Raw genomic sequence first — 27,385 nt, 5'->3', positions numbered from 1 at the left:
GGGGCAGGCAGCTGGCCCACCATGTGTGGTGAGGGTCTGGGGTTGGGGCAGCCGGCAGGTACCCCAGGATCTGGGGCAGCCATGTGGCAGGAGTCTGGGGTGGGCAGCCAGCCAGATGGCCCCACGCAGCGGAGGTCCGGCATCTGGGTCCAGGCTGCTGCTGCCCTGTGGCCCAGGTAACACATTGTGTAATAAGTTCAGAACCACTGCTGCAGGCACTTCTCCGCTCTAGACCTCAAAGCACTGTACAAAGCGGGGTCGGGGGCATTATCCCTGTGGGATAAATGGGGAAAGCGAGGCAGAGGGAGGGGCAAAGCCCTGCCCAAATCACATAGTAAATCTGTGGCAGCACCAGGAGTGGGACCTGGGAGTTCTGGTGCTGCAACTCCAAGATTTTCTCTCCTCTCCTGTAAATGTCTGTCTGCATTTGCACTTGGAGGGTGAAATCCCCTCCCCCATGCAGAGGTCCCGAGCCAGCCTAAAGCCCCACTCCCATCGGGGCTTGTGGGGCTCTCAGCACTGGCGGAATTTGACTCTCAAGACAGAGAAACATTTTCTTCCTGGGGAGAAACTTTCCTCTGTGGCCACCTCCCAGCTGGGGTTTCTGGGGCTGCTGAGAGCAACTGTCCTTGCTGGTAGGGAGGGGGAGATGGCACATGAGTGTCTAAAATTCCCTAAATACCAGAGGCTCCAATTGTGATTCCCCTGCAGAACAGGAGGCTTCCCCAGCCTGGTACAAGTCCTCTGACGGCCTCTTCTTTCTCTCCCTCTCTAGGGTGCTGGGAGCACTGGGGGAAGGTAAGTCCTGTGCTCTGTCTCACTCCCCTCATGGTCTGTTAGGCCTGGTAACTGCACTGAATTCGGAGCTTCCTGGCTTGGTGCCTGTGATTGTGTCTCTCTAGGGGCTGCCTCAGCAAGGGGCAGAGTCTGTTACTCTCTGGCAGCTAATGAGGTCACACCAGGGCTATCAGACATATGGCCCCTGGGCCAGACCCAGCCTGTCTGGTGTATTTATGTGGCCGCATCACGTATTCAGAGTGTGCAGAATCTCAGTTTGCATTGTTTTAAAAGTACTTTTCTAGCCCTCCTGGTTACAAAGCAACCCTCCTAAATGGACATAGAGACAGTGTTGCCTTTTGGATTGTGCGCACAGCCTGAAACAGCGGCTCCGGGAGGTGTGACTGCCCTTGTCCTCTGTCCATCTCTTTTGCGTGTCAAATGAAATGACAACACTTTAATATCAACATTCAGTATTCCATGGCTGACCACTTGAGCAGGTGGAAGGGGGAGGGGGTGGGAGTGAAGCCTTTGAAGGGTGGGTATAGGGGGTTGCTGTAGGGAAATAAAAACAGAAGAGAGACCGACAGGATAAGGAAGCAAGAGATAAATAGAGAAAGGAGGGTGGGAAAGGAAGGGTAGAAATAGCAGGGGCCATAAGGTGATGTGTGGGAGGGAGGCTGTTTCTCCAGGCAGTGATACAGATTGTGACAGTAAAGGACTTAATAAATAACAGTAACTAAAATTGTGTTTCCTATACAAAGGGCAGAGTCTCTGCTCATTCTTTGTGCATGCAGGTCCCATTGAGAGCAGTGGGTGTCTTGCTGTGAATGGAGGTGGGGTATGGAGTCCTAAATTGATGCCCTGGGCCACTGACCATAACGGACAGTGCAATACAGCCCTCACCACCAAATGAGTTGGACAACTCAGGGTTACTGGTTTAGCTGAAGGGCTCGGGGCTTTTGGTGTTTAAGGGCCCACGTTCATTTCCTGCTGAAGATCTGGGCTCTGCCTGTGTCCACATTGAGCATGTGGGACACATCCACTCTTTGATCTGTCTCCTCCCTTTCCATGTAATCCCAGTGCTGGCATCCCTTGTTGCTGGAATATCCCAGTGTGGGAGGTGGCTCTGCTCCCCACAGAACTAGAGTGTCCTGGAGAAAGCTCCTGAACCTGTCTCTGTTCCTTGCCCCAATGTTTCCCCGTGTCCCATCTCTCTGGGCCCATGGCGAGCACAGGGCTGAGGGCGGGTGACTTACCATGACAGTGACTACCTCAGGCTACAAAGCTCAGATCCAGGTTTGCTGGAATTTAAGGGTTCCTGGGCTCAGGGATTGGGGACTGGGCCCATTTCTCACCCCTCCTCCTTTCCCTAGCAGGGAGGATGGGAGATTTCAGAGTCCGGAGCTGGGGTATGTGGAGCTGGAGAAGAGACTCAGTGATTTCTCTCTGAAAAGTGCCCACCTGCAGGAGGTGCTGCTGGGATTCAAAGGTGAATGGGAGTCTGGGGGTGGCGTCTCCTCTGGTTAGAGAGACCCCCACCCTGGGGAGGAGTTGGGGACTCTAGTGATGTCACTGACCCCACACTCCGTCTCTCAGCCCCAACTCCATGAATCGCCCTTCCCCATGGGAGTAGCCCTGTGGGGCTGGCTCTGTCTGCAGCGGCTGCATTATCGGCCTCGGTCAGTGTCACCAGCTCATAGTTAACAGTGGATACATTAATAACCAAGGGGAAACCTCCTCGTGAATGCGGGGACCTGAATTCTCACCTCTCCCGTCCTCTCCTTCCCCTAGAGACGCTGCGACGGGAGCTGGGGAGCGACACAGGTACGTGTCTCTCTCTGACGGGCCATGGGGACATTTCAGACCAATAAAAAGGTTAGCCACATGGCATCACGGCCTCCAGTCCCAATATTCCACAGCTTCCAGCTGCACAATGCAAAGCAGGGTGAGCCCTGAGACTGATTCACTCCTGTTGTGACGTCTGATGGGGATTCAGAGCGAATCCAGATCTCGGGTGTGTTTTCCTTTGGGGAAAGGAACACCAACCCGAATGGTTGAAATAGGATGAAACAAGGACAAAATATCCAGACCTGAGGGGTCTGAAAGCTTCAATGTATGATTGAAAATGGTCAGATGTGGGCAGCAGAGTCTCGGGAGCGAGGAGGGGCGGAGCCCAGCTGTACCTTTTATGGACTGACTCTGGCTGAGCAATGGGGCTGTGTGAAGGGGCAGAGAAACTGCCAGATGGTACAACAGGGGTTAAAGAAAACCTGTGGGTTCAGCTAGCCCCGCCCCGCTATCCCAGCAGTCAATGCCAGGCAGGGAAGAAAAGAAGGGAGCCTGGCTCCATTGCGGAGGGAGGAGCTCTGTTTGCCTGCCTGAAGGGACGGATCAGTGACGTGACAGCCAATGGAGACTTTTAGAAGGAAGTAGCCCAGGAAAACAGACCTTGACTCCCTCTGCTGGGAGGGACACCCATCTCCCCTGTTTAGGGGTTCAACTACACAGGGCTCTGGGCTGGGACCTGAAGGAGAGGGAGGGCCCAGGTCCCCCTGCACCCCTGCTGACCAACGATCTAGCCACTAGGCTGCCCGGCCACTGAAGGGCCTATCACAGGCTGGTTTGCTGAATACAGACTGGCTTTGAATGTTCATTTGGAACAAAGATGGAGCTGCTGTAGTGCATGTTGGTGTTTTGCACCCTTTTCACATTGGTAACCCCTTATTTTAAATCCTCCCCCCCACCCCCTTTGGGATCCTCTGACATTTACTATGACATGAGAATAAAACACGTATCAAGCCTGATCCTATATAACTTATATAAACGCTGCACTGGATCCTTCATGATTTTGTATCCCTATTGCCTATGAATGGGAAGAGAGTGTTACATTGTATATAAAGGAATCTGAATTGGGCAGCTAGTGGCTAGAGCAGATATGGCCCAACCCTGGGAAATATTGATTTCAATGCAAGCCACATTCATAATCATTCGGAATCCCAGCTGTGATTTTAGTAGGGCCGTTCATTTTCAGTTTGTATTTGATTTAATTTTTCTGGGGAATTGATCAGTATTACCCCAACAACAAAAACAGGTGATTTTTCTGGGTAAATATGGGGGTTTATTTTGGTGGATGGAAAGAAAGGGGGGGGGAGAGCATTTAGTAGATTGATGAACGGAATTCAAAGGATCAACGTGGTTTGCTGCAGAACTAAAACAGAACTCAAAACACAAGGCCACGTCTGAGTTTAAGAAAACAATCTAATCCCCAAATGAAACTTTTCATTTGAATGAACAGGTTTCTGTTGCAGACTTTCAACTATTAGCTATTTAATAACTGGGCTGCACCATTTGCAGTGCATACACTCAACTTCATCCTTTTCTCCTGGTTTTGTTTTTTTAAAACTTTCGAATACTTCCTTGTGTTCTGAAACATATTCTGAGACAGATTTTTGTTTTCTTTCCATTGTAGAGTATCAGATCTTTAAACCATTATCTGATAACAGTTTCAAATGTGCATGTGATGGGCACATAGATTCATCAGTACGTTCAGATGCGCATGCACTTCAGTGCTTGCATGCGTGCCTGTTTGTTTATTGTGTGTATCTTCTAGAGAAATACAGAGCCTTTCTTCAACAGGCAGCATTGCGTATACACAGAGTGATGCATTACAAGAATACATTCATCTCATGTAATGGATTGTATTTTTCGAACAAGTTATTTTTTGTATATTTGAATGATACAAAAGTAGGGTGAAAATCAGAAAAGTGAATAATACTTTATTTTTCAAGAAAAATCAGTTTAAACTGGAAATGAAGGGGCTTAGATATTAGGCAGCCTGAAGCTGTGCACAGCAACCCTTTCACTGCTGTGTCTGTATCGCAACCAGAGAGACTGACACCCCACCCGTGTTGGGCGATGAGGCAGCGTGTCGAGCCGAAATGGCATTAGCTCTTGCAGGATAGGAAAGGCCTCCAGGAATAGACAATAACCAAGTCTCTGAGCCAGGAGGGAAGAGAGAAACTGAGGAGAAATAAGTGGGGAGAGAGGCCACGGGCTCCGAAACCTGCTCAGATCCAGTTCCTGCCTCAGCACTGGTCAGATTTTGCCTGGTCCCTAGCTCTGCGTAGTTCCCCCTCTGCTGGGGGAATGTGCCGTCCGGGGGAATGTCAGGTTTAAAGGGTCTCGATGGGTTTAGTCCTGGTGGGAGGGATGGGTCTGCACTGCACAGTGCCGGAGCACTTTCCCAATGTGAGAGTCTGAAAGAGCCAATGAGACTCGGGATGTGAAATAACCTAAAGTCTATTCTGAAATCCCCCCACAATAACCCTTCTCCTCCCGACAGGCTGCAGAATAACATCCCCGGGTCCCTCCAGATTCTCCCAGCCTGCCCAGGGAAGGGAAGTGGGTGCAGCAGAGCTGTCTCAGGTAGAGATGCTGAGGAAATTGCTGGGGGCGTTCCTGCAGGAGCCAGAGGGACAGTGAATACACAGGAAGTGGGAGTTTGATCTAAGGGTGGGAGGGTGCAGACAGTGCACAGGGTGGAGAAAGGGAGGGGGACAAGGTGTGATGAACTTGCTGGGACTTGGTAAATCTGGGGTCTAGATTCTAGGAATAGAGCCATGGGGGTTGGGTGTGGAAATTCCCCTATTTTTGGAAGAGGGAACAAGCCAGCCTGGGCTGGGAAAACTTCCCAGACTCTCAGTGCTAGAGAGTGAACCCACTAATCAGAGGTGGTTATGACATATGAAGGGGACACCCAGCAGAGGGGCTTAGGGAAGATGCCCCATCTCCTGACATCCAGCTGCTGGAAATGGGGAGGGTGTTGGGCTTCCTATCAGGGAACCTCTTTGGACCCTGCTTGGGGGCTCCATCTCTTGTATCAGTCTCTGGTAAGTCTGTGTCTGATGCAAGTGAAGACCTTGTTCCCTCTATCTGCTGGGAAGGATGAGGGGCTCTCTCTAGCTCCCCTCACCCTAATGCTTCCTGGGTGCTCTGAGCAGGTTGTGGGTGGGACTCTGTTGACTGTGTATCCATTTGCTACCCCATGAATAGTGGGGTTGTGATTGGGGCAGCAGGTACTGAGTGGGATATCCTTGTTCTTTCAGAGGCCGGTGACCTTCGAGGAGGTGGCTGTGTATTTCACCAGGGAAGAGTGGGCTCTGCTGGACCCCACTCAGAGAGCTCTCTGCAGAGATGTCATGCAGGAGAATCATCAGAATGTGACCTCGCTGGGTAAGGATTCCCATCCCCTCGGTTCTTAGAAGCAGAAATGCAGAGTTAAGGTTCACGTCACCTGTGACAAAGTGGGAATGTTCTTTGTTTTCTCTGAATACTGAGAGGTGCCTCAGTTTCCCCTATGCATTTCTTAAGTATCTAGGTGGGGCGATATGGGTGTGTGATTGTTGCAGAGCCCTAGAGGGCCAGTGTGATGCTGTCTGCAAAGAGAATGGCCGACACCCTGGCAACTGATGGCCTGGGCCCCTCCTTTGCAAAGGTGCCAACTGAAGGTGTTGGAGAGCAAAGAGATCAGATGGCTTCCTGGCCCGGGAAAGAGACAAAGGCCAGCGGAGGGGCTGGAGAGTTTCAGTTTGGAGCTGGCTGGGGAAATGGAGGGAGGACCAGATGGGGCTCTGGCCTCCCTGCCCCAAGATGGACCTGACTTAGGGGTCCTATTTTCTGTACCTACAAGCTCTGTTTTAGACCATGTGCCACGGACTCACAGATCGTGCCCATTCTTGACCCAGTGCGGTCCGTGGGGAGGGGGGTGCCCCTTTCAGTGAGACAGCCCTTCTCGGGGGTCCACTCTCTCTCGGGGTTAGGCCTCTCCACCTCCTGGAGCCTCACCTCTCTGAGCCTTAGCACGCCTGTCTCTCAGCGTGGGCCCCCTCAGGGAGTCCACTCGTTCTGGACCCCTGGGGCCTCCACCCCCCGAAGGAGATGATGCCACCCTGTTCTCTAGACCGGAGTGACTCTCAGCCAGCATAAAACAGGAGGGTTTATTGAGCATTGAACATAGCACAGAAAACTCTCAGGGCCTCAGGCCTGGCCTCCCTTAGCAAAGCATATCCCAGTCTCCCCTGCATCCAGGTGGACTCTACCTGCTCCCCCTCTCCAGTCCCGAGCCCCCCTGCTTCCCAGCTGGGCATCTGCTATCACCGGCCCCAAGCCCCATCTCTGTCCATTGTCTTCTCTGCAAGTAAACAGGGTCATAAACCGGGTCACCTGGGCCTCCTCTCCTCTCTTCTGTCCTCTGGCCCCCTCTGGCTGGAACCAGCTGGTTAAGTCACCGGGGTTCTCTCTTTACATCCCATTGTCCTCCCACTGGCCAGAACCGGCTGCAACTCCTGAGCTGGGCCTCCGGGTCGTCAGATCACCAGTCACTGAGGTATCCATCCTCCAGGCCATTGGCTAGGGTCCCAAGTTCCCTCTCCAGTCCTCTGTAACAACAAACTCCCTCTCCCCTCACCTTGTTAAACCAGTAACACCCAGGGAAACTGAAATTTGCTTCTTGGCCTTTTGGCTAAGATCAAGTGTAGTTGGAATGAGGAACGACGGGAGCTGGGAATATTGATACCGCGGATCGAGTCAGAGGACAACGCCATCATTGCCCCCGGAGCCAGAGGCATGCTAGAGAGATCCCTGAAGGCCGCCGTCCACGCGCTCTACATAGACACCCTGAAGAAAAAGACAGACCAGGGTAAGGCCTTCGAGGTGACCAGCAAGTGGGACTCCAGCAACCACTTCCTCCCCACAGGCAGCTTCACCCGGTTCGCCGACTGGCGGTTCATACACCGTGCCCAGCTGAATTGCGTCCCCCTCAACAGAGCCGTCCGCCACGGGAACCAGGACAAGCGCTGCAGGAAGTGCGGGTACATCGCCGAAACCCTACCCCACGTCCTATGCAGCTGCAAGCCCCACGCCAGAGCCTGGCAACTGCGACACAACGCCGTCCAGGACCGCCTGGTGAAGGCCATCGACCCGCGCCTGGGGGAAGTCAGCGTTAACCGCACCGTCCCCGGCACCGACCGTCCCCTGTGCCCAGACATCGTCATCACGGACGAGGTCGGAAAAAAGGTCATCCTGGTTGACATAACGATCCCGTTTGAGAACAGGACCCCAGCCTTCCGTGAAGCCCGAGCCTGCAAGCTTGAAAAATATGCCCCCCTGGCTGACACCCTGCGGTCAAAGGGCTACGAGGTACACACAGACGCTCTGCTTGTCAGGGCCCTGGGTGTCTGGGACCCATGCAACAAGTGAGTGCTGAGGACCTGTGGAGTGGGCCGTCACTACGCACGGCTCATGTGATGCCTGATGGTCTCAGACACTATCCGTTGGTCCTGGGACATCTACAAGGAACACATCACCGGCCACCGCCAATACCAAGAGCGAGCCCATTAGACCTCGCCCACCTGCAAGGGAGAAGGGACTCGCTAATCCCCCTGCCGCCCCCCCCCCCCGCTGGGCCTTATCCCCTGAACCCACCCAACCTCACTAGCTGCCGCCAATACCGAGAGCGAGCCGGGGAGACCTCGCCCACCCACAAGGGACCTATAAACCCCCCCCCCTACTGGGCCTTACCCCCTGAGCCTCGAACCTACCCAACCCCCGCTGGACCTTACCCCCCCCTCCTCCAAGCCCTGAATCCGCCCAACCCCATTGGCCACTGACGATAATGAGAGTGAGCCGAGGGGACCTTGCCCACCCACAAGAGGGAAGAGGCCTATATACCAACCCCCCCCCCCCCCCCCCCGATGGGCCTTATCTCTTGAGCCCTGAACCCACCCAACCTCACTGGCCACCGCCAATGCCAAAGAGTGAGCCGGGGAGACCTCACCCACCCGCAAGGGGGAAGGGACCTATTAACCTCCCTCCCCCCGCCGGGCTTCTTTCCCCTGAATCCCAAACCTACCCAACCTAACTGACTCCCACCTCGTGAGAGTCACCCCATCACCATTACCCAACCCACCTACTTGTACCTATGGCTGTTTGTACCCCCTGTGTGGATGATTGACCCTCACCGCTTATCAACTGTGTCTTACCCCCCCCATTGGAGACACTACAGTCTGTATGTATTACGTGTGCTGCCAACCCCAACATAACATCCCCCCCCCCTGTATGTTCCCCCCAATGATCGACAACTGACTCCTCAAATCGTTTGTACCGTTTATTTTTAAATGCTCTCTATGAGCTAAGATCTAGTCTTGTGGTCTACCCAAGGCTGTGATCAAGTGTCTTGATGTTTTTGATCTTCTGGCCTTAAGATGAAAACCTTGTCTGTGTTTCTGGGACCCAGGTAAACGGAGTCCCACCCCCCACTACATGCAAACCATTGGAAAAACAAGAAAATCCCATCACACCATGTTCCTGTCATCTAATAAACCTTCTGTTTTACTGGCTGGCTGAGAGTCACGTCTGACTGCGGAGTTGGGGTGCAGGGCCCTCTGTGGGAAGCGCATGGTGGTGCAGGGGACGCTGAATGCTCTGAGGTCAGACCCAGGAAGGCCGAAGCTGTGTAAGCTTCTTGCCCTGGAGACAGTTTGCTCAGAGAGAGAAAAGGCTCCCCCAGAGCCCTGACTGGCTTTTTATGGAGTAGTTCCAGAGCATCGCCTGGGGACTCTGTGACATCACCCCACAATGCAACCTCTTCTCTGCCCTGTTTCAGCATCACCATAACATGCTAGTGACACACACTCTAGCACTCTGCCCTCTCCTGCTACAGAACACTCTGGGAACAGGAGCAGAACAGCACAAAGTCTAACAACTTCCCTTTGCTAAGGGAAAACCTGGATTTAGGTCTGGCATAGCAAACAAACAATTTTCCAATCCCTGACCTGCACTCAGAGATTGAGCCTACACCACACTAACCATCACAGACTTTCGGAATATTAACATGCATTTGCCCGCCCCCTGAGGATTCCGTCTGAGTCACCCTCTCTAAGCCCTGGAGACCACTAAGTATGTATGCTACCAGAGTGCTGACAATGCTTATGGAAAGTGCACACCCCCTGCACATTTATTGTTGCAACCTTCAACACTGAAATGAGGCATTCAAGGTTCACGTGCACCTCCCTTTATATCACAGTGACAGCTCTGCCAAATTGCTCTAACTAATCACTCCATCATCCAATTACAGCTACAGCTGGAGGGCATGCAGATAAATGTTGGTATTCCCATCTGTGAACACAATGCAAACAATGGCATGTTCTTAGTCCTTTCTCCTATCTATTGTAGATTCATAGATTTTTTTTTAAGGCCAGAAGGGATGATTAGGTCATCTAGTCTGATCTCCTGTATCACACAGACCGTTGAATTTCATCCAGTTACTGCTGTATGCGCTGAATACCTTGTGTTTGACTAAATCAGAGGTCGGGACCCCTCAGGGAGTCACCAGTTTATTACCTGGGGAGTCGCGAGTTGTCAGCCTCCACCCCAAACCCCGCTTTGCCGCCACCATTTATAATGGTGTTAAATATATAAAAAAGCTTTTTTAATTTATTGGGGGTGGGGGGTCACCCTCAGAGCTTTGCTGTGTGAAAGGGGTCACCAGTACAACATTGAGAACCACTGGACTAAATCCTCTTCCAGAAGGGCATCCATTCTTGACTTGAAGACTCCAAGAGAAGGAGAATTCCCCATTTGCTTGGTAGTTTATTAACCGTTGCACCACCCTTACTGCACCATAGTCCATGGCTAATGCCAGCTCGGGGCGGGGTAGAGTTAAGGTTGTGTTGCAGGTGTGGTATGAACTTTCACGCTTCATTCCCCGATTTTCAGAGCTCTAAGTTTAATCCCCATCCAGGTTCTGCAAGGGCCCACGGCAGCACTTGGCAACCTTACTTCTGTATTACAGAAGTTAATTAACTGTGCCTACACTTGAGATTTTGCTTTTAAAATTTTTTTGGTGTGATTCTTCACACCTGGGCAAAGCTCCCAAGAGGAACTCCTGGAGAATGCAAGAAAAATGCTCCTCTCTCACAAAATGGGCAGAGCTTCTGGGAAATGCTGGTGGACATTCTGGCAGTATTTTCTGACCCACTGAATGCACCTGATAGAGATAATGATGGTGCAGGAGGAGGAGGATGATACGGACATGGGATGCTCAAATTGGCTGCTGCTACCCATGGCTCTCGGTGTAGCTGCTGATATCCTCTCCCTCCGGCACTTCTGGAGCACGTTGGTGGGATCACATCATCATGCAGACTTGGGGTGACCAGCGATGGGTGCAGAACTTTGCGTGAAGAAAGCTACATTTCTGGAGCTTTCTGAGCAGCTTGGCTTGACCCTCCAGGATCATGGCACACACAGCAGCCCTACCAGCCCAGAAGGGGGCAGGAGGTTGCCCTGGAATGTATGCAAGAGGCAGATTTGTCCTGTCCAGCTACTTTTAAGCCCTGGTTACATGGGCCACCCAACCATGATGTTGGCCAAAGTGTTGCTGGGATGCATTGCATGGTACCATGGAGGGGACTTGGGCCATGGTGGGGGTGCAGCAGGAGCCTGCCCTCTTGTGGTGGTTAATGAAAGCAGCCACTCAGACAGGTCTTTTTGCTGCACTCTGACTTCCTTCCTCAACCAATGTTCCTGTTCCAGGAACGGCAATGCAATTGTTGGGAATCATTAGGAAAGGGATAGATAGTAAGACATAAAATATCATATTGCCTCTGTATAAATCCAGCATGCACCCATGTCTTGAATACTGTGTGCAGATGTGGTCGCCCCATCTCAAAAAATATATATTGGAAAAGGTACAGAAAAGGGCAACAAAATGAGGCGGGGCAGGGAACAGCTTCTGTATGAGGAGAGATTAAAAAGACTGGGAATTTTCAGCTGGGAAAAGAGGTGACTAAAGGGGGATATGATAGAAGTCTATAAAATCATGACGGGTGTGGAGAAAGTAAATAAGGAAGTGTTGTTTACCCCTTTCATAACACGAGAACTAGGGGTCACCAAATGAAATGAAGAGGCAGCAGGTTTAAAACAAACAAAAGGAAGTATTTCTTCACACAACGCCCAGTCAACCTGTGGAACCCCTTGCCTGAGGATGTTGTGAAGGCCAAGACCATAACAGAGCTCAGTGCAAAAGTGCAGGAAAAAAAAATACTGGTGGAATCTGAAAGAAAAATTGGATATTTTGTGAAACTGACCTTCAATATATTGTGAGAGGAATGCTGTAGATCCCAGAAGCTCCATGGACACTACTGCGTTAATCGCAATGAAAAATTCATACAGAAAATGGTAACTTGAAAATCACAATTTCGCTTAAAATTACTGAACATTTTGGGCTCTGGGGGAAGCGACATGGTCATGACCTACTCCATAGGCCTTCTCTGTCATTTCAAGCATTCCGCGTTTGGGAGGACACAACAGTTCTTGTGGTTTCTGAATGGCAAAGAGAGATTTTATTCCATGCCTTTGGTGGCAAGCCAGCCATGTATGCCATCAAAGTATGCCAACTTATGGTGACTGAACATCACATCTGTAAGGGAAGTGGGCTGATCCGCTGCTGAGGACACCCTGGAAAATATACCCTTCCCGGAAATGTGACTCTATATCTTGAGTGTCTGATACGGGAAAAGTTTGAAGCACTTGGGACTGGGGCAAAATTCATGCGGGAATCAGCAGGATACTGTTAACATCTGCATGCCTTATGGCCTCCCGATGGCTTTGAATACAGGCTTTTATGGCTACATGCAAACACATAAGCTATGAGGTATTCACAAGGAACTCTGCGTAACCCGCCCCTCCCCCTCCCCCATGGTTTTGTCACCCATGGACTCCATTTCAGCTCCCCACCCCGTACAGTTCCCTGTTTACAGGTGGCTCTCTACACAGCGGGTTTGGGACAGAGCAGCGTACTGATAGCGAAGGCAATATCAGGTTTTTATTGTTAACGCCTTAGCAAGAATATGAGTTTCTAGTAATGTTTTATTTTTAATGCTTGTTTCAGTGTTTGTGCTTCCCAGTCTCCAGTTTGAATTGCACATGGTGGTGGAGGGGGAGGCCAAGGTGTGCTGGTGGTGGTGGAAGTAAAGGCAGGGCGGGTGCTCCAGGAAATGGGGGTGCTAGCCGTGTGGGAGGGAAGGGACACTTTTTGGCAGGAGCTTCTGGGAGGTGGGAGTAAGGACTGCTTGGGGGAGAGGGATGCAAAATGGTTGGGGAAATAGGTGCCGACTGCCTGGGTGCTCTGGGGCTCAAGCACCCACGGAAAAAAAAATAGGGGGTGCTCTGCACATGCCAGCCACAGCTGTTGGGCGGCCCTAGGGCTGGCTACTGATCAGCTTTTCGGCAGCTGGTGGGAGGCGCTCAGGAGCGGGTGGAGAGGAGCCAGTGGTGGGCAGGGAGACCTTGGGGGATGGGGCTGAGGTGTGGGAAGAGGCAGGGTGAGAGCAGGGCCTCAGGAAAAGGGGGGGGGCTTGGGGTGGAGCACCCACCTGGAAAAATAAGTCTGTGCCTATGCTTGGGGAGCAGGAAATTTGAGATAACTGGTAGAGGGCAGGGCTGCAAGACATGGGAAAGGATGAGCTAATATAAGGAGTGAGTGCTTCTGGGGTCCCAGGAGGTGGAGAGGGGCGTGGGTGTATTGGTGAATGACAGGGCTAGCTGAATGTCCATCCCCTTCCTCAGCTCTTTGAGTCCCCCACCCCAGTCAGGCCTTGTGCCTGTCTCCCTCCTGGAGTGGAATTCTGCAATTCTCCTGCTCCTAGACCAGGCCCTGGGCTGCAGTACCCAACAGATGATGCATGCTTACCCAGCAGGCCAGGCTGAGTGCAGACACTTTCATCCGTCTGCGATCATTTGTGTACGGTCACAAAGCAGCCCTCTTCACGCCAAAGTTGTGTCCATTTTGCAGTAGGAATCAAGGGTAAGAGAAAAAAGGATTTTAAAATAACAATCTTCACGTCTGCTTGTCTTACTGCTTGTCAGCTAGGCAGGTGTGACCCAGGGGAAATTGTGGTGATAGTTTTATGATGCCGATGCCTGCCTCAGTTTCCCTGCGTCCTTTGCATTGCTACCCGGGGTGAAAAAAGGACTGCTCTGCTCTTGGGGCAGGACCGGAGATTTGAGTTGTTTGCATCAGGTAGCTGGCTGGGTGCACTGAATGAGTCATTAAAGGACACACTGAAGCCAACCCAGATCAATGCAGAATCCAAAGAGACAAAGTCACCCCCTATGGCCAGGACATTTCCACATGGCAACAAACAAGTGCAAGGAAAGAGAATTCCCCGCCCCTCCTCTCAGCAGGGAAGCAGGGCAACGGGCTGAGCTGGAGAAGGAAGGGGAAAGCTGGCAGGCAACTGGGCTCTCTCCTGGGACTGACCGAGAGACTGACATGGATTCCAAACCAACTTGGCTGGCTACTTGCACTGGTCTGCCTTAACTTTTGCTGCTCTAGGCTGGAACGTAGACCAGACCCTGTGGATCCGTGAGAGCAGATCTAACTTCTTCAGATACCCCATTGGGCTCCCTGTGTCTCTGTCTCTTTCCCCTTTCCAGTTACTTGAAGTGGATTTCCTTTTTCCACTGCTCCAGTTTGGCCCAGACTTTGGCCCTGCTCATCTAACCCAGTTCTGCGAGTTAGCTGGAGCTGGCAGATGCTGATAGTTCCTGCATTGTCTCATAACAATTTTCAAGTGTTTGCCAAAAGGTGGCTAATTTTGAGCCATTCTTCTTCCCTTCCTGCCTGTTTTCCATACCTCCCTCCCCCGCATTAAACTGAACCAACAACTGTAAACATCCCAATAGCCAGGTCAGCATACAGTATTCAACAATATTACGGAGCAGTTCCAACTCCCATCTCAGGGGTCTGGAGCTACAGGCGAGGGCCCTACCAAATTCACGGCCATGAAAAATATGTCCTGGACCATGAAATCCTGTCTCCCCCCGTGAAATCTGTATATTGTAGGGGGGCTGTGGTAGTGCCACCCTTACTTCTGTGCTGCCTTCAGAGCTGGGTGGCTGGAGAGAGGCGGTTGCAGGCCAGGCACCCAGCTCTGAAGGCAGTGCCGTCGCCAGCAGCAGCGCAGAAGTAAGGGTGGTATAGCATGGGATTGCCACCCTTACTTCTCCATTTCTGCTGGTGGTGGTGCTGCCTTCAAAGCTTGGTTCCTGGCCAGCAGCTGCTGCTCTCTGGCCACTCAACTCTGAAGGCAGCACAGAAGTAAGGGTGGCAATACTATGGGCCCATTACACTAGCCTTACGACCTCCCCCCCCATGACCCTCGTTTGGGTCAGGACCCCCATGGTTACACCACCGTGAAATTTAAGATTTCAACATCTGAATCAGTGAAATGCAAGATTTTTAAAATGCTCAGACTGTGAAATTGACCAAAATGAACCTTGAATTTGGTAGGGCCCTAGATATAGAACTAAGGGACACTTGGGAAAGGGGGAGGGTTTGTTCATTTGGAGGGAGCGGAGGGAAGGTTGTGGGGGAGCTGGAGCTGCTGGGATCCTACCCCATTAACACAGAGTCCCTACAGACCCCTCGCTGATTTAGGAGCTGCAACCCATTCCTATTGCTGCCCAGTTTCACTTTATCTATATTTTCAAATATCGTTTTCACTCTTCTTTTTCCATTGCTGAGTGCCTACCCCCACACCACACTCACCTCTTCCATTCCTCCCAGCAACAAGATGACCTCTTCCCTGGTGAAAAGGGGTCTTTCTTGGCTGTGTCCTAGGTTGGGAGTAATTCTGGGGATGCAGAAGATTGTCCTTCCTCCTCCCTATCTGTAGCAGCCCTGATCTCTCTTGGCTCTTTGAGTCAGACCCGCCTGATGTCACATGGCCCAATTCCTATTAGAATCATAGAATATCAGGGTCGGAAGAGACCTCAGGAGGTCATCTAGTCCAACCCCCTGCTCAAAGCAGAACCAACACCAACTAAATCATCCCAGCCAGGGCTTTGTCAAGCCGGGCCTTAAAAACCTCTAAGGATGGAGATTCCACCACCTCTCTAGGGAACCCATTTCAGAGTTTCACCACCCTCCTAGTGACATAGCTTTTCCTAATATCCAACCTAGATCTCCCTCACTTCAATTTGAGACCATTGCTCCTTGTTCTGTCATCTGCCACCACTGAGAACAGCCGAGCTCCATCCTCTTTGGAACTCCCCTTCAAGTAGTTGAAGGCTCCTATCAAATCCCCCTTCACTCTTCTCTTCTGCAGATTAAATAAGTCCAGTTCCCTCAGCATCTCCTTAGAAGTCATGTGCCCTAGCCCCCTAATCATTTTCATTGCCCTCCGCTGGACTCTCTTCAATTTGTCCACATCCTTTCTGTAGTGAGGGGCCCAAAACTAGACACAATAGTCCAGATGTGGTCTCACCAGTGCTGAATAGAGGGGAATAATCACTTCCCTCGATCTGCTAGCAATGCTCCTACTAATACAGCCCAATATGCCATTAGCCTTCTTGGCAACAAGGGCACACTGCTGACTCCTATCCAGCTTCTTGTCCATTGTAATCCCCAGGTTCTTTTCTGCAGACCTGCTGCTTAGCCAGTCAGTCCCCAGCCTGTAGCGGTACATGGGATTCTTCTATCCTAAGTGCAGGACTCTGCACTTGTCCTTGTTGAACCTCATCAGATTTCATTTGGCCCAATCCTCCAATTTGTCTAGGTCACTCTGGACCCAATCCCTACCCTCCAGCATATTTACCTCTCCTCCCAGTTTAGTGTCATCTGTGAACTTGCTGAGGGTGCAATCCATCCCATCATCTAGATCATTATTTTTTATATTCTCCTTTTCCAAAGAAACTAGAATCTGTTGCTCTTGAATTATAGCATCTAATTCCCCAGCCTTCTCCAGACCCTAGGGGATTTTCATACTCCTTCCCTTTTTGCCTGACTTACTAGAGTTCCTAATTGAATGGGTGGCATGTGAACCGCCGGCTCAGGGAGGCTAGCCCCCGCCCCTTCTGCCTGAGGTCCTGCCCCTTTTCCACTCCGGAGCCCAGAGGCCCCCAGGGCCGCTGGCCCCTGCCCCAGCCCTGGGCTACCCAAGCGCCTCCAGCCCCAGAGCGCCAGGTGATGCAAGCACTGGCTCTGGCCCTCCAGAGTCCCTGGCTGCAGCCTGGTCCCCCCCTAACCCCAGCCCAGGGCCTGGGCCACAGGGAAGAGCCCCAGAGCACTGGCAGGAAGCAGGAGGAGGCCTGGGGGCAGAGTGTGGCCTCAGCCTCTCCTGCCCTGTGATACCTGCCGCCCATGCCTCAATCCTCAAGATGTGCTTTCCTGACATCTAATACACCTGACATACCGTGCTCACTCCGTCCTATCACTTAGTCTGCTAACCCCCACCAACACATGCTCACTGTTCCCAGCTTCCCTGGGACTCTCTCTCAGAAAGAAGCAGGTTTCCTTTCCCACTGCCATCTTCCCTTTCTAGGCTGTGGAGTTAGTCTCTGTGTTTTAGGCCTCCCTTTGAGGAGATTGTCGGGCAGTGTGTTTTCCCAGCAGAGATGGGGTTAGTTAAATCCCTCTTTCAGCAGAGCCTCCAACACGTTTGAGCATGTAGAGCAGGGATGGCCAACCTGTGGCTCTGCAGAAGTTAATATGTGGCTCCTTGTATAGGCACCAACTCCGGGGATGAAGTTACAGGAGCCAACTTTCCAGTGTGCCAGGGATGCTCACTGCTCAACCCTTGGCTCTGCCCCTCTCCACCCCTTTCCGCCCCCTCCCCTGAGCCTGCCATGCCCTTGTTCCCCCCATCCCCGTCCCAAGCCTCCTGCATGCCATGAAACTGCTGATCGGCGGTGTAACGGTGCCCTCCATAAGGCTTCTTGGAAATATGCTTATGAATGTATATATGACATAACTGGAATATGTTTTATGCTACATATGCTATGCCCAATCAAGAAACACTTAAAGGACAATGAATCTTGGAAGGCTCCTATCCACATAAGAAGTCTACCTGAGGATGTTCAGGGTAGGATGTAAACAGTGGCTGCTGCCTGTAAAAACTGTGGCTTGCCCATGTGACTCCAAAACTCCATCTTGGAGCTGGACTTTGCATAGAAGAGAGGAGGGGGTCTCCACCCACAAGAGAAAGTCTATTTAAATCCTTGGGAACCCCCTCCATTTTGTCTTCAGCTGGCTCAAGAGATAGCCTCTCCACCTCTAAGGATACCTGAAAGAAACTGGAACAAAGGACAGTAACTACAGGGGGTGTGAGTGATTGCTGGACCCAGACTAGAAGGAGACTAGTCTGTAAAAGGAAGCCTGACTAACCTAATTGTCTTCTATGAGGAGATAACTGGGTCTGTGGATGAGGGGAAAGCAGTGGATATGTTATTCCTTGACTTTAGCAAAGCTTTTGATACGGTCTCTCACAGTATTCTTGCCGGCAAGTTAAAGAAGTATGGGCTGGATGAATGGACCATAAGGTGGATAGAAAGCTGGCTAGATCGTCGGGCTCAACGGGTAGTGATCAATGGCTCCATGTCTAGTTGGCAGCCAATATCAAGCGGAGTGCCCCAAGGATCGGTCCTGGGTCCGGTTTTGTTCAATATCTTCATTAATGATCTGGATGATGGGATGGATTACACCCTCAGCAAGTTTGCGGATGACACTAAGATGGGAGAGAGGTAGATATGCTGGAAGGTAAGGATAGGATACAGAGGGGCCTAGACAAATTGGAAGATTGGGCCAAAAGAAATCTGATGAGGTTCAACAAGGACAAGTGCAGAGTCCTGCACTTAAGACGGAAGAATCCCATGCACTGCTACAGACTAGGGACCGAATGGCTAGGCAGCAGTTCTGCAGAAAAGGACCTAGGGGTTACAGTGGACGAGAAGCTGGATATGAGTTGATAGTGTGCCCTTGTTGCCAAGAAGGCTAACGGCATTCTGGGCTGTATAAGTAGGGGCATTGCCAGCAGATTGAGGGACGTGATCATTCCCCTCTATTCGACATTGGTGAGGCCTCATCTGGAGTACTGTTTCCAGTGTTGGGCCCCACACTACAAAAAGGATGTGGAAAAATTGGAAAGAGTCCAGCGAAGGGCAACAAAAAATGATTAGGGGGCTGGGGCACAGGACTTATGAGGAGAGGTTGAGGGAACTGGGATTGTTTAGTCTGCAGAAGAGAAGAATGAGGGGGAATTTGATAGCTGCTTTCAACTACCTGAAAGGGGTTCCAAAGAGGATGCATCTAGACTGTTCTCAGTGATAGCAGATGACAGAACAAGGAGTAATGGTCTCAAGTTGCAGTGGGGGAGGTTTAGGTTGGAAATTAGGAAAAACTATTTCACTAGGAGGGTGGTGAAGCACTGGAATGGGTTCCCTAGGGAGGTGGTGGAATCTCCTTCCTTAGAGGTTTTTAAGGTCAGGCTTGACAAAGCCCTGGCTGGGATGATTTAGTTGGGAATTGATCCTGCTTTGAGCAGGGGGTTGGACTAGATGACCTCCTGAGGTCCCTTCCAACCTTCATATTCTATGATTCTGTGATTCTTACTGTATTAGACTCAGACTTGCGTGTTTTATTTTATTTTACTTAGTAATTCACTTTGTTCTGTCTGTTACTACTTGGAACCACATAAATCCTACTTTCTGTATTTAATAAAATCACTTTTTGCTTATTAATTAACTCAGAGTATGTATTAATACAAACAGCTGTGCATATCTCTCTATCAGTGTTATAGAGGGCGAAAAATTTGAGTTTATGGATTTATTTGGGGTTTGGGATTCCATTGGGAGTTGGGCATCTGAGTGTTAAAGACAGAAACACTTCTTAAGTTGCTTTCAGTTAAGTCTGCAGCTTTGGGGCACGTGGTTCAGACCCTGGGTCTGTGTTGGAGCAGACTGGCATGTCTGGCTCAACTAGACAGGGTGCTGGAGTCCCAAGCTGGCAGGGAAAGCGGGGGCAGAAGTAGTCTTTGCACATCAGTTGTCAGCCCCAAGGGGGATTCTGTGATCCAACCCATCACAGGGGGGGCTGCCAGTGGGCAGGAGGTGCTGGGAGCGGAGGTGGGGGGAGCTTATGGTGGGCTGCTGATGTATTACGGTGACACGGTACATTCTGGCTCCTTTTCAGGCTCAGTTTTGCCACCCCAATCTAGGGAGCTCACACCAGCATATTGCAACTTCCAAATGGGCTGGTTAAAATAATAGAATTTTGTTGTGTGACAAATCTCTTACAAACCCACCGGATTTCCTTTCCCTCTGCAGAGTTTCCGCTCTTCAAAACTGATGCGATCTCCCATCTGAAACAAGAGGATGAGCCAGGGGTCCCAGATTTCCATGATTCAGAGGAAAGAGAGATCCTGAGAGGTGCCTGCATAGGTGAGAAATCATTAAACTAATTCAAAACCTGTCCGTGTCTGAAGGACACAGCTTGGATTCCCGACAGAGACCTCGTGAGTTCTCCGAGTTCAGGATTGTCCCCAGCAGGTTTGTATTCTCAGGGCAGATGTTGCTCATGACGTCCTACCCATCCTGAGTGACACCTGGCAGTAGCTCCCTCCTTGACTTCCCTTCCCCCTGAGTGTTTGGATGGGATTTACAGGAAGAACTGATCTCCCTCACCCCCGTGGGAAAGACTTTGGGGAAATTCAATTCCTGATTAATGTCCATCTCTCCAGCACTTATTTTGGTTTGCTCTCCCCTGTTTCTGAGGCGTCTCTCTCTATTCCAGCAGGTGATGGGATGGTGAGTGAGAACGAGGAGAAGAAACCTCTGCAGGAAGATGCTGAGCAAGTGGAACCATGCAGGGCCTTGCTGCAAAGATCTCAGGAGGACGTGTCCAGGAGTCATGAGCAGAGAGAAGGTTGTGAGAGTCAGCACAGGCCAGAGAGGAAGCAGGGAAACAAGCCAAGGGAGAAAACAAATAGCTCCATTAATTATTGGGGACCTCATGAGTACCTTGAGGTAACCATAGCCCAGCACAAAATCCACACAGCAGAGAGAAATAACCCATGCAGTGAGTGTGGGAAAAACTTCAGTAGACGCTCTGACCTTATTAAACATCAGAGAATCCACACAGGGGAGAGACCTTATGAGTGCTGGGAGTGCAGGAAAACCTTCACTCGCAGCTCAAACCTCATTGCACATCAGAGGATTCACACAGGAGAGAGACCCTATGAATGCTGCCAGTGTGGGAAAAGCTTCATTTGGCGCTCAAGCCTTATTACACATGAGAGAATCCACACAGGTGAGAGACCTTATGGGTGCTGCGAGTGCGGGAAAAAATTCATTGAGAGCTCAAAGCTTAGGAAACATCAGCGAATCCACATGGAAGACAGCCCCTTTGAATGCTGCGAGTGCAGGAAAAACTTCATTCAGAGCTCAGACCTCATTGCACATCAGAGGATCCACACAGGAGAGAGACCCTATGAGTGCTGTGAATGCGGGAAAAGCTTCACTCGGAGCTCAGACCTTATGAGACATCAGAGGATTCACATGGGAGCCAGACCTTATGAGTGCTGTGAGTGTGGGAAAAACTTCGCTCGGAGTTCAGACCTGATTAGACATCAGAGGGTCCACACAGCCTAGAGACACTGTAGATGCTCTGAGTGTGGGAAAGCTTGTCTCAGAACTCAGCCCTTACTTATCATCAGAGAATTTGCAAGGGAAATAAAAACCACAAGAACTTGATCAAGGGCTGACAACAGGGTTTATTTGTTTTTTTCTTTACTAGTTTTTGCTAATTCCCTCTTAAAAGCTCTTTGAACTAGGTGGGTTTCCCATTTTTCTCTTTTGTAGCTCAACATTCTTTGGGATTAATCCTCTGCTCCAATCTATCAACTCCTTTGTTCTATGAGTCATGGGAACATGTCTCCCTATTAGCTCCAGGGGACGGGGTGACCTAAACTAGCTCCATCAAGAGAAAATTACCTGGCCCTCATCTCCACTCGGTTTCCCATTGCCTTAGCTCGCTTAATGTAAAACCACAACTATTCCTACAGTAAAGACATAGCCTGTCTCATAGTAGTTGGGGTGTCTAGCAGGTTTACTCAGAACTTCACCAGTGCTCCATCAGTTTTCCTTGTCTAAACAACCCCGGAGCGTCTCATTTCTACTGTTCCTCCCACTGTAAAGGGATCGTTAGAGTCACCAAGTTCCCCTTTGGGAACCAATTCTCTTATTCCCATTTTTCTCACACTGCTGTGGATTGTGCTGAACATCAGTTACTTGTTGTACCATTTTCTCACTTAAAATATATTTAATTATAACAAAGTCTGTGACACCCAAAGACAATCAGGTGTGGTGGAGGGACAGTTTTTCCTAATATCCAACCTAAACCTCCCCCACTGCAACATGAGACCATTACTCCTTGTTCTGTCATCAGGTACCACTGAGAACAGTCTAGATCCATCCTCTTTGGAACCCCCTTTCAGGTAGTTGAAAGCAGCTATCAAATCCCCCCTCATTCTTCTCTTCTGCAGACTTCCCATCATCCCAGCAGTGTTTCCTTCTGTCTCAGCTGTATAGAGTTTATCTTCTTCATATTCTATCCCTCCACCTTCCATCGTTTCCCAAGACACAGTGTTCTGAGCTCTCCATGCTTGGGAATCATGGTTCAATTTCTTTGATCCTAAATCAGACTCATTAGGTTTGGAGGTGAAAGTGTCCCGGAAGGAGATTTTTTAATGGATCTAAAACCATGTGATCATTCTTAGTTTAAACTCCCATTTTTCATCTATAGGCAAAGCCACTTCTTGTCTTTTTCCTTCTGAGTTGGGATTGTTTTAAGATGGGAAGGCTGATTGTTTTTTCCCATTATGATGATGCTAAAACTTTCCTAAATCACATGACTCAGTAACTGTGAGACAGCATGGAGTGGGTGGGATAGCTCAGTGGTTTGAGCATTGACCTGCTAAACCCAGGGTTGTGAGGGGGCCACCTAGGGATCTGGAGCAAAAAATCAGTACTTGGTCCTGCTAGTGAAGGCAGGGGGCTGGACTCGATGACCTTTCAAGGTCCCTTCCAGCTCTATGAGATAGGTATATCTCCATATTATCTCGAAGCAGGTTTTAAAGGATGAGAGGAGATGATGATGGGAGAATCTGTTGTCCTGATTCTGAGTCATCAGGGGTGTCCTGCTCTGGAATTTAACTTTCTGTGGAACCAAAAGATTCTTACCCCTAGGTGAGAGGTGGGTTTTTCTCTCTCCAGAATGCCGTTTGGTTACATAACTGGATATCAGTTTTGTTTGACTGAATGTAACAGATTTCCTGGGGACTTTGAGCCAAATGGTAAAAAAGATTTTATTTTTTTCTTTTGTTTTTGTTATTTTCCCACCCTGCCATGATGATATGGAGAAAGTCCAAATGCAGTTCAGTCAACAGGAGAGAATACTCCAAGTTATTGGACATGCTAACAAAGACATAGCAGTGTGTTTAATTCTCTGCTCTGAAATCGTGATCTACAGCAGACTCCAAACTGTGCAACTAACTGAAGCAAGTGCAGATCATCACAGGGATGTTCAATTGTTTAGGTCAATATTGTCTCAAACGATCCATGGAGCGTAAGTGACATGGAACTGTGCCAAATCCCCTTGTATTTGGTTCTCAAACTGGTTGGGTCCCAGGTCCTACAGGAGGTTACTCCTGAAGATCTCACCTGGCTAATCTTGTGAATTGGGACATAGACTCATAGACTTTATAGACTCATAGACTTTAAGGTCAGAAGGGACCATTATGATCATCTAGTCTGACCTCCCGCATGATGCAGGCCACAAAGCCGTCCCAACCCTTTCCCTTGACTCTGCTGTTGAAGTCCCCAAAGTCTGTGGTTTAGAGACTTCAAGTAGCAGAGAATCCTCCAGCTAGTGACCCCTGCCCCATGCTGCGGAGGAAGGCGAAAAACCGCCTCTGCCAATCTACCCTGGAGGAAAATTCCTTCCCGACCCCAAATATGGCGATCAGTAGAACCCCGAGCATGTAGGCAAGATTCTCCAGCCAGACCCTCATTGTCCATTGATACTATTTACCAGCGATGGCACACTGTTCATTTGACTAAAATCATGTTATCCCATTAAACCATTCCCTCCATAAACTTATCTAGCTTAATCTTAAAACCAGACAGGTCCTTCGCCCCCACCGTTTCCCTCGGAAGGCTGTTCCAATATTTCACCCCTCTGACAGTCAGAAACCTACGTCTAATTTCAAGCCTAAACTTCCCCACGGCCAGTTTATATCCATTCGTTCTCGTGTCCACATTAGTACTGAGCTGAAATAATTCCTCTCCCTCCCTGGTATTTATTTCTCTAATATATTTAAAGAGAGCAATCATATCCCCCCTCAGCCTTCGTTTGGTTAGGCTAAACAACCCGAGCTCCTCGAGTCTCCTTTCATACGACAGGTTTTCCATTCCTCTGATCATCCTAGTGGCCCTTCTCTGTACCCGTTCAAGTTTGAGTTCATCTTTTTTAAACATTGGAGACCAGAACTGCACACAGTACTCCAAATGAGGTCTCACCAGTGCCTTGTACAACGGAAGCAGCACCTCCTTATCCCTACTAGATATACCTCGCCCAATGCATCCCAAGACCGCATTGGCTTTTTTCACCGCCACGTCACATTGTCGACTCATAGTCATCCTGCGGTCTACCAGGACTCCAAGGTCTTTCTCCTCCTCCGTTACTTCTAACCGATGCGTCCCCAGCTTGTAACTAAAATTGTTGTTAGTCATCCCTAAGTGCATCACCTTACACTTTTCACTATTAAATTTCATCCTATTTTTGTTACTCCAATTTACAAGGTCATTCAAGTCTCCCTGCAGAATATCCTGATCTTGCTCCGAATTGGCAATACCTCCCAACTTTGTGTCATCCACAAACTTTATCAGCCCACTCCTACAATTGGTTCCGAGGTCAGTAATAAATAGATTAAATAAATGCTGTCCCGAACTACGCAGGTGTGGAGGAAAGAGAAGTAGTGCTTTGCTGAACTCACACTTTGTAGTTGCTGCAATTGTGTATAAAATGAAATCAGTGTTGAATGTGAGACAGTTGCAGAAAAATAACTATTTTCTAATAGAAACCCACACCTGGTAACTTAGTGAGACTTGGATTCAGGCCTGTAATCTAGTTCCTAATTTAGATCTGTGACACCATCTTAAAGAAATTAATTGGGCATGTTTGAGAGGCCATTCTTCACTGAAAGTATTCAGATTTTGGGTGGTCTGGTAAAGGATTCTACCACAGAAAAGTGTAAATTTACCCTGACCCAGGTGAAGGATTTGCAAGACTCGGGTAGAAATAACAGGCATGCACTTGTTCATTTTCACCCCAGAGAAGAAGTTTTGGTGCATTAGGACCCAGGTAAAACTGTTTTTGGAACACCACTGTCTAGTACAGTGGCACTGATTACAGCCCCAAAGGATGCCAGGGTTAGATTGGGAACAATTGTCCTCTAACATTTGGATCCAAAGTTCCACGAGGCAAAGTGAGAAAGTTGATGCCTTCAAAGGACATTCCTTTCCCATGGATCCCAGTCTGGTTGCCTTGTCGGACAACAAGAACTTTCGTGCTGTGGAAGGGATGGTAACCAATGAAGGAATGAATGGGTCTGGCCCAGAGTTCAGACTACAGCATTTACAGATCTTGTCCCCTGATTCTATGCTTTTGTCTCTTAGTTTTGCTCTTGTGTCCTATGCTTTTGGACCACTTCTCCTCCACCTCCTGCTACTTCGGAAGATTACAAAGTGTGGAAAAAAAGTACAGGTGTTTTTTATCATTATGCAAACCTGCCCTCCTAGGAGACCCTTTCTACCAACACTTATGGCAGAAGACCCAGAGATAAATGAACTATCAGAAGTGGAATGCACCTATATTGGGGTAAACCATAATGGCTCACTTAGTTTCCTTTGAAATCCCAGTTGAGACCAACACATATCATAGAATCATAGAAGATTAGGTTTGGAAGAGATCTCAGGAGGTCATCTAATCCAACCCCCTGCTCAAAGCAGGACCAACCCCAACTAAATCATCCCAGCCAGGGCTTTGTCAAGCTAGGCCTCAAAAACCGCTAAGGATGAAGATTCCACCACCTCCCTAGGTAAACCACTCCAGTGCTTCACCACCCTCCTAGTGAAATAGTGTTTCCTAATGTCCAGCCTAGACCTCCCCCACTGCAACTTGAAACCCTTGCTCCTTGTTCTGTCATCTGCCACCACTGAGAACAGCCGAGCTCCATCCTCTTTGGAATCTCCCTTCAGGTAGTTGCCGGCTGCTATCAAATCCCCCCTCATTCTTCTCTTCTGCAGACTAAATAAGCCCAGTTCCTTCAGCCTCTCCTCATAAGTCATGTGCTCCAGTCCCCTCATCATTTTCATTGCCCTCCGCTGGACTCTCTCCAATTTGTCCACATCCTTTCTGTAGTGGGGGGCCCAAAACTGGATGCAATACTCCAGATGTGGCCTCACCAGTGCTGAATAGAGGGGACTAATCACTTCCCTTGATCTGCTGGCAACGCTCCAACTCATGCAGCCCAATATGCTGTTAGCCTTCTTGGCAACAAGGGCACACTGTTGACTCATATCCACCTTCTCTACCACTGTAATCCCCAGGTCCTTTTCTGCAGAACTGCTGCTTAGCGAGTCGGTTCCCAGCCTGTAGCAGTTCATGGGATTCTTCCGTCCTAAGTGCAGGACTCTGCACTTGTCTATGTTGAACTTCATCAGATTACTTTTGGCCCAATCCTCCAATTTGTCTAGGTCACTATGGATCCTATCCCTCCCCTCTAGCGTATCTACCTCTCCCCCCAGCTTAGTATCATCTGCGAACTTGCTACTGGTGCCATCCCATCATCCAGATCATTAATGAAGATGTTGAACAAAACCGGCCCAAGGACTGACCTCTGGGGCACTTTGCTTGATACCACCTGCCAACTAGACGTGGAGCCATTGATCACTACCCATTGAGCCTGACTATCTAGCCAGCTTTCTATTCACCTTATAGTCCATTCATCCAATCCATACTTTTTTAACTTGCTGCCAAGAATACTGTGGGAGACCGTATCAAAAGGTTTGCTAAAGTCAAGGTATATCACATCCACCACTTTCCTCATATCCACAGAGCCAGTTATCTCATCGTATAAGATTTTGCAATCTTTAGGTGTGTCACTGGTACCAATGAAAAAGAAATTAAACATGAATTTATTGGTTAAAGAGTAAAACGCTAATGATGTGATAGCCTGAATTATATTGGAAAACTGAAGTATATGTTGTTGTTTTTTCCTTTGTTACTAAAATAGGCAATGGTGGTTAATCCTGAAAAGTTTATTTGCGATAATTTATCCCCCTTGGACAAAGGAATTCTGACATCAAACCTTACTCCAAAGCTTGGGGTGGGGAAATATGTTAATGAAGTAATGGAACTGAGAATACAAACTCCATAGAGAATTTAATTATTTGTATTTCAGATGGAATTCATTTGGATAAGGGCTAAAGTAAATATCTGTAAAGAGGAAAACAACTTAAGGACACAATTTGTGTGACCTTTTCCCTAGTTAGATTTTAAGGATCATGAAGTTCCCACCTTCTCTTGTTTGCAAAGGAAAGACGTGAGATGTGTCATGAGATACACACACTTATTAATAAGGATTGTGATGGATGCATGACACAGTGAGTATTTTATCTTTTAAAAATTCCTGCAACCCATTTTTTTTTT

General features: G+C 49.3%; 2 protein-coding genes across 2 annotated transcripts in view; both read left to right on the top strand.

Moving 5' to 3' along the window:
* Window positions 1-81: 81 nt before the first annotated feature.
* Window positions 82-27,385, top strand: LOC128823349 (zinc finger protein 3-like). Its single transcript, XM_054005590.1, has 9 exons — window positions 82-176; window positions 776-798; window positions 2,572-2,604; window positions 4,250-4,320; window positions 7,306-7,502; window positions 7,605-7,977; window positions 9,914-9,944; window positions 19,942-20,055; window positions 20,408-27,385. The coding sequence occupies exons 1-9, from the start codon at window positions 82-84 to the stop codon at window positions 21,262-21,264; spliced, it is 1,794 nt and encodes a 597-aa protein (XP_053861565.1). The 3' UTR covers window positions 21,265-27,385.
* Window positions 767-27,385, top strand: part of LOC128823040 (zinc finger protein 154-like) — an 85,966-nt gene continuing 59,347 nt past the window's right edge. Inside the window, exons 1-3 of the mRNA XM_054005071.1 lie at window positions 767-798; window positions 2,154-2,269; window positions 2,572-2,604. The gene's annotated coding sequence lies outside the window, so the exon portion shown is untranslated. The remainder of the gene's footprint in view (window positions 799-2,153; window positions 2,270-2,571; window positions 2,605-27,385) is intronic.

Source organism: Malaclemys terrapin, chromosome 15 (assembly GCF_027887155.1).
Source record: "Malaclemys terrapin pileata isolate rMalTer1 chromosome 15, rMalTer1.hap1, whole genome shotgun sequence".
Classification (NCBI taxonomy): domain Eukaryota; kingdom Metazoa; phylum Chordata; order Testudines; family Emydidae; genus Malaclemys; species Malaclemys terrapin.
Note: the sequence above shows the minus strand (reverse complement) of the source record. Positions and strands in the feature narration are given on the sequence as shown.

Excerpts from the sequence above, each read along its gene's own strand:
- LOC128823349 (XM_054005590.1), top strand. The coding sequence starts at position 82 with ATGTGGCAGGAGTCTGGGGTGGGCAGCCAGCCAGATGGCCCCACGCAG. Across the intron at positions 799-2,571 it reads GCTGGGAGCACTGGGGGAAG|AGACGCTGCGACGGGAGCTG; the intron begins GTAAGTCCTGTG and ends TCCTTCCCCTAG. Across the intron at positions 4,321-7,305 it reads ATGGGCACATAGATTCATCA|ATCAAGTGTAGTTGGAATGA; the intron begins GTACGTTCAGAT and ends CTTTTGGCTAAG.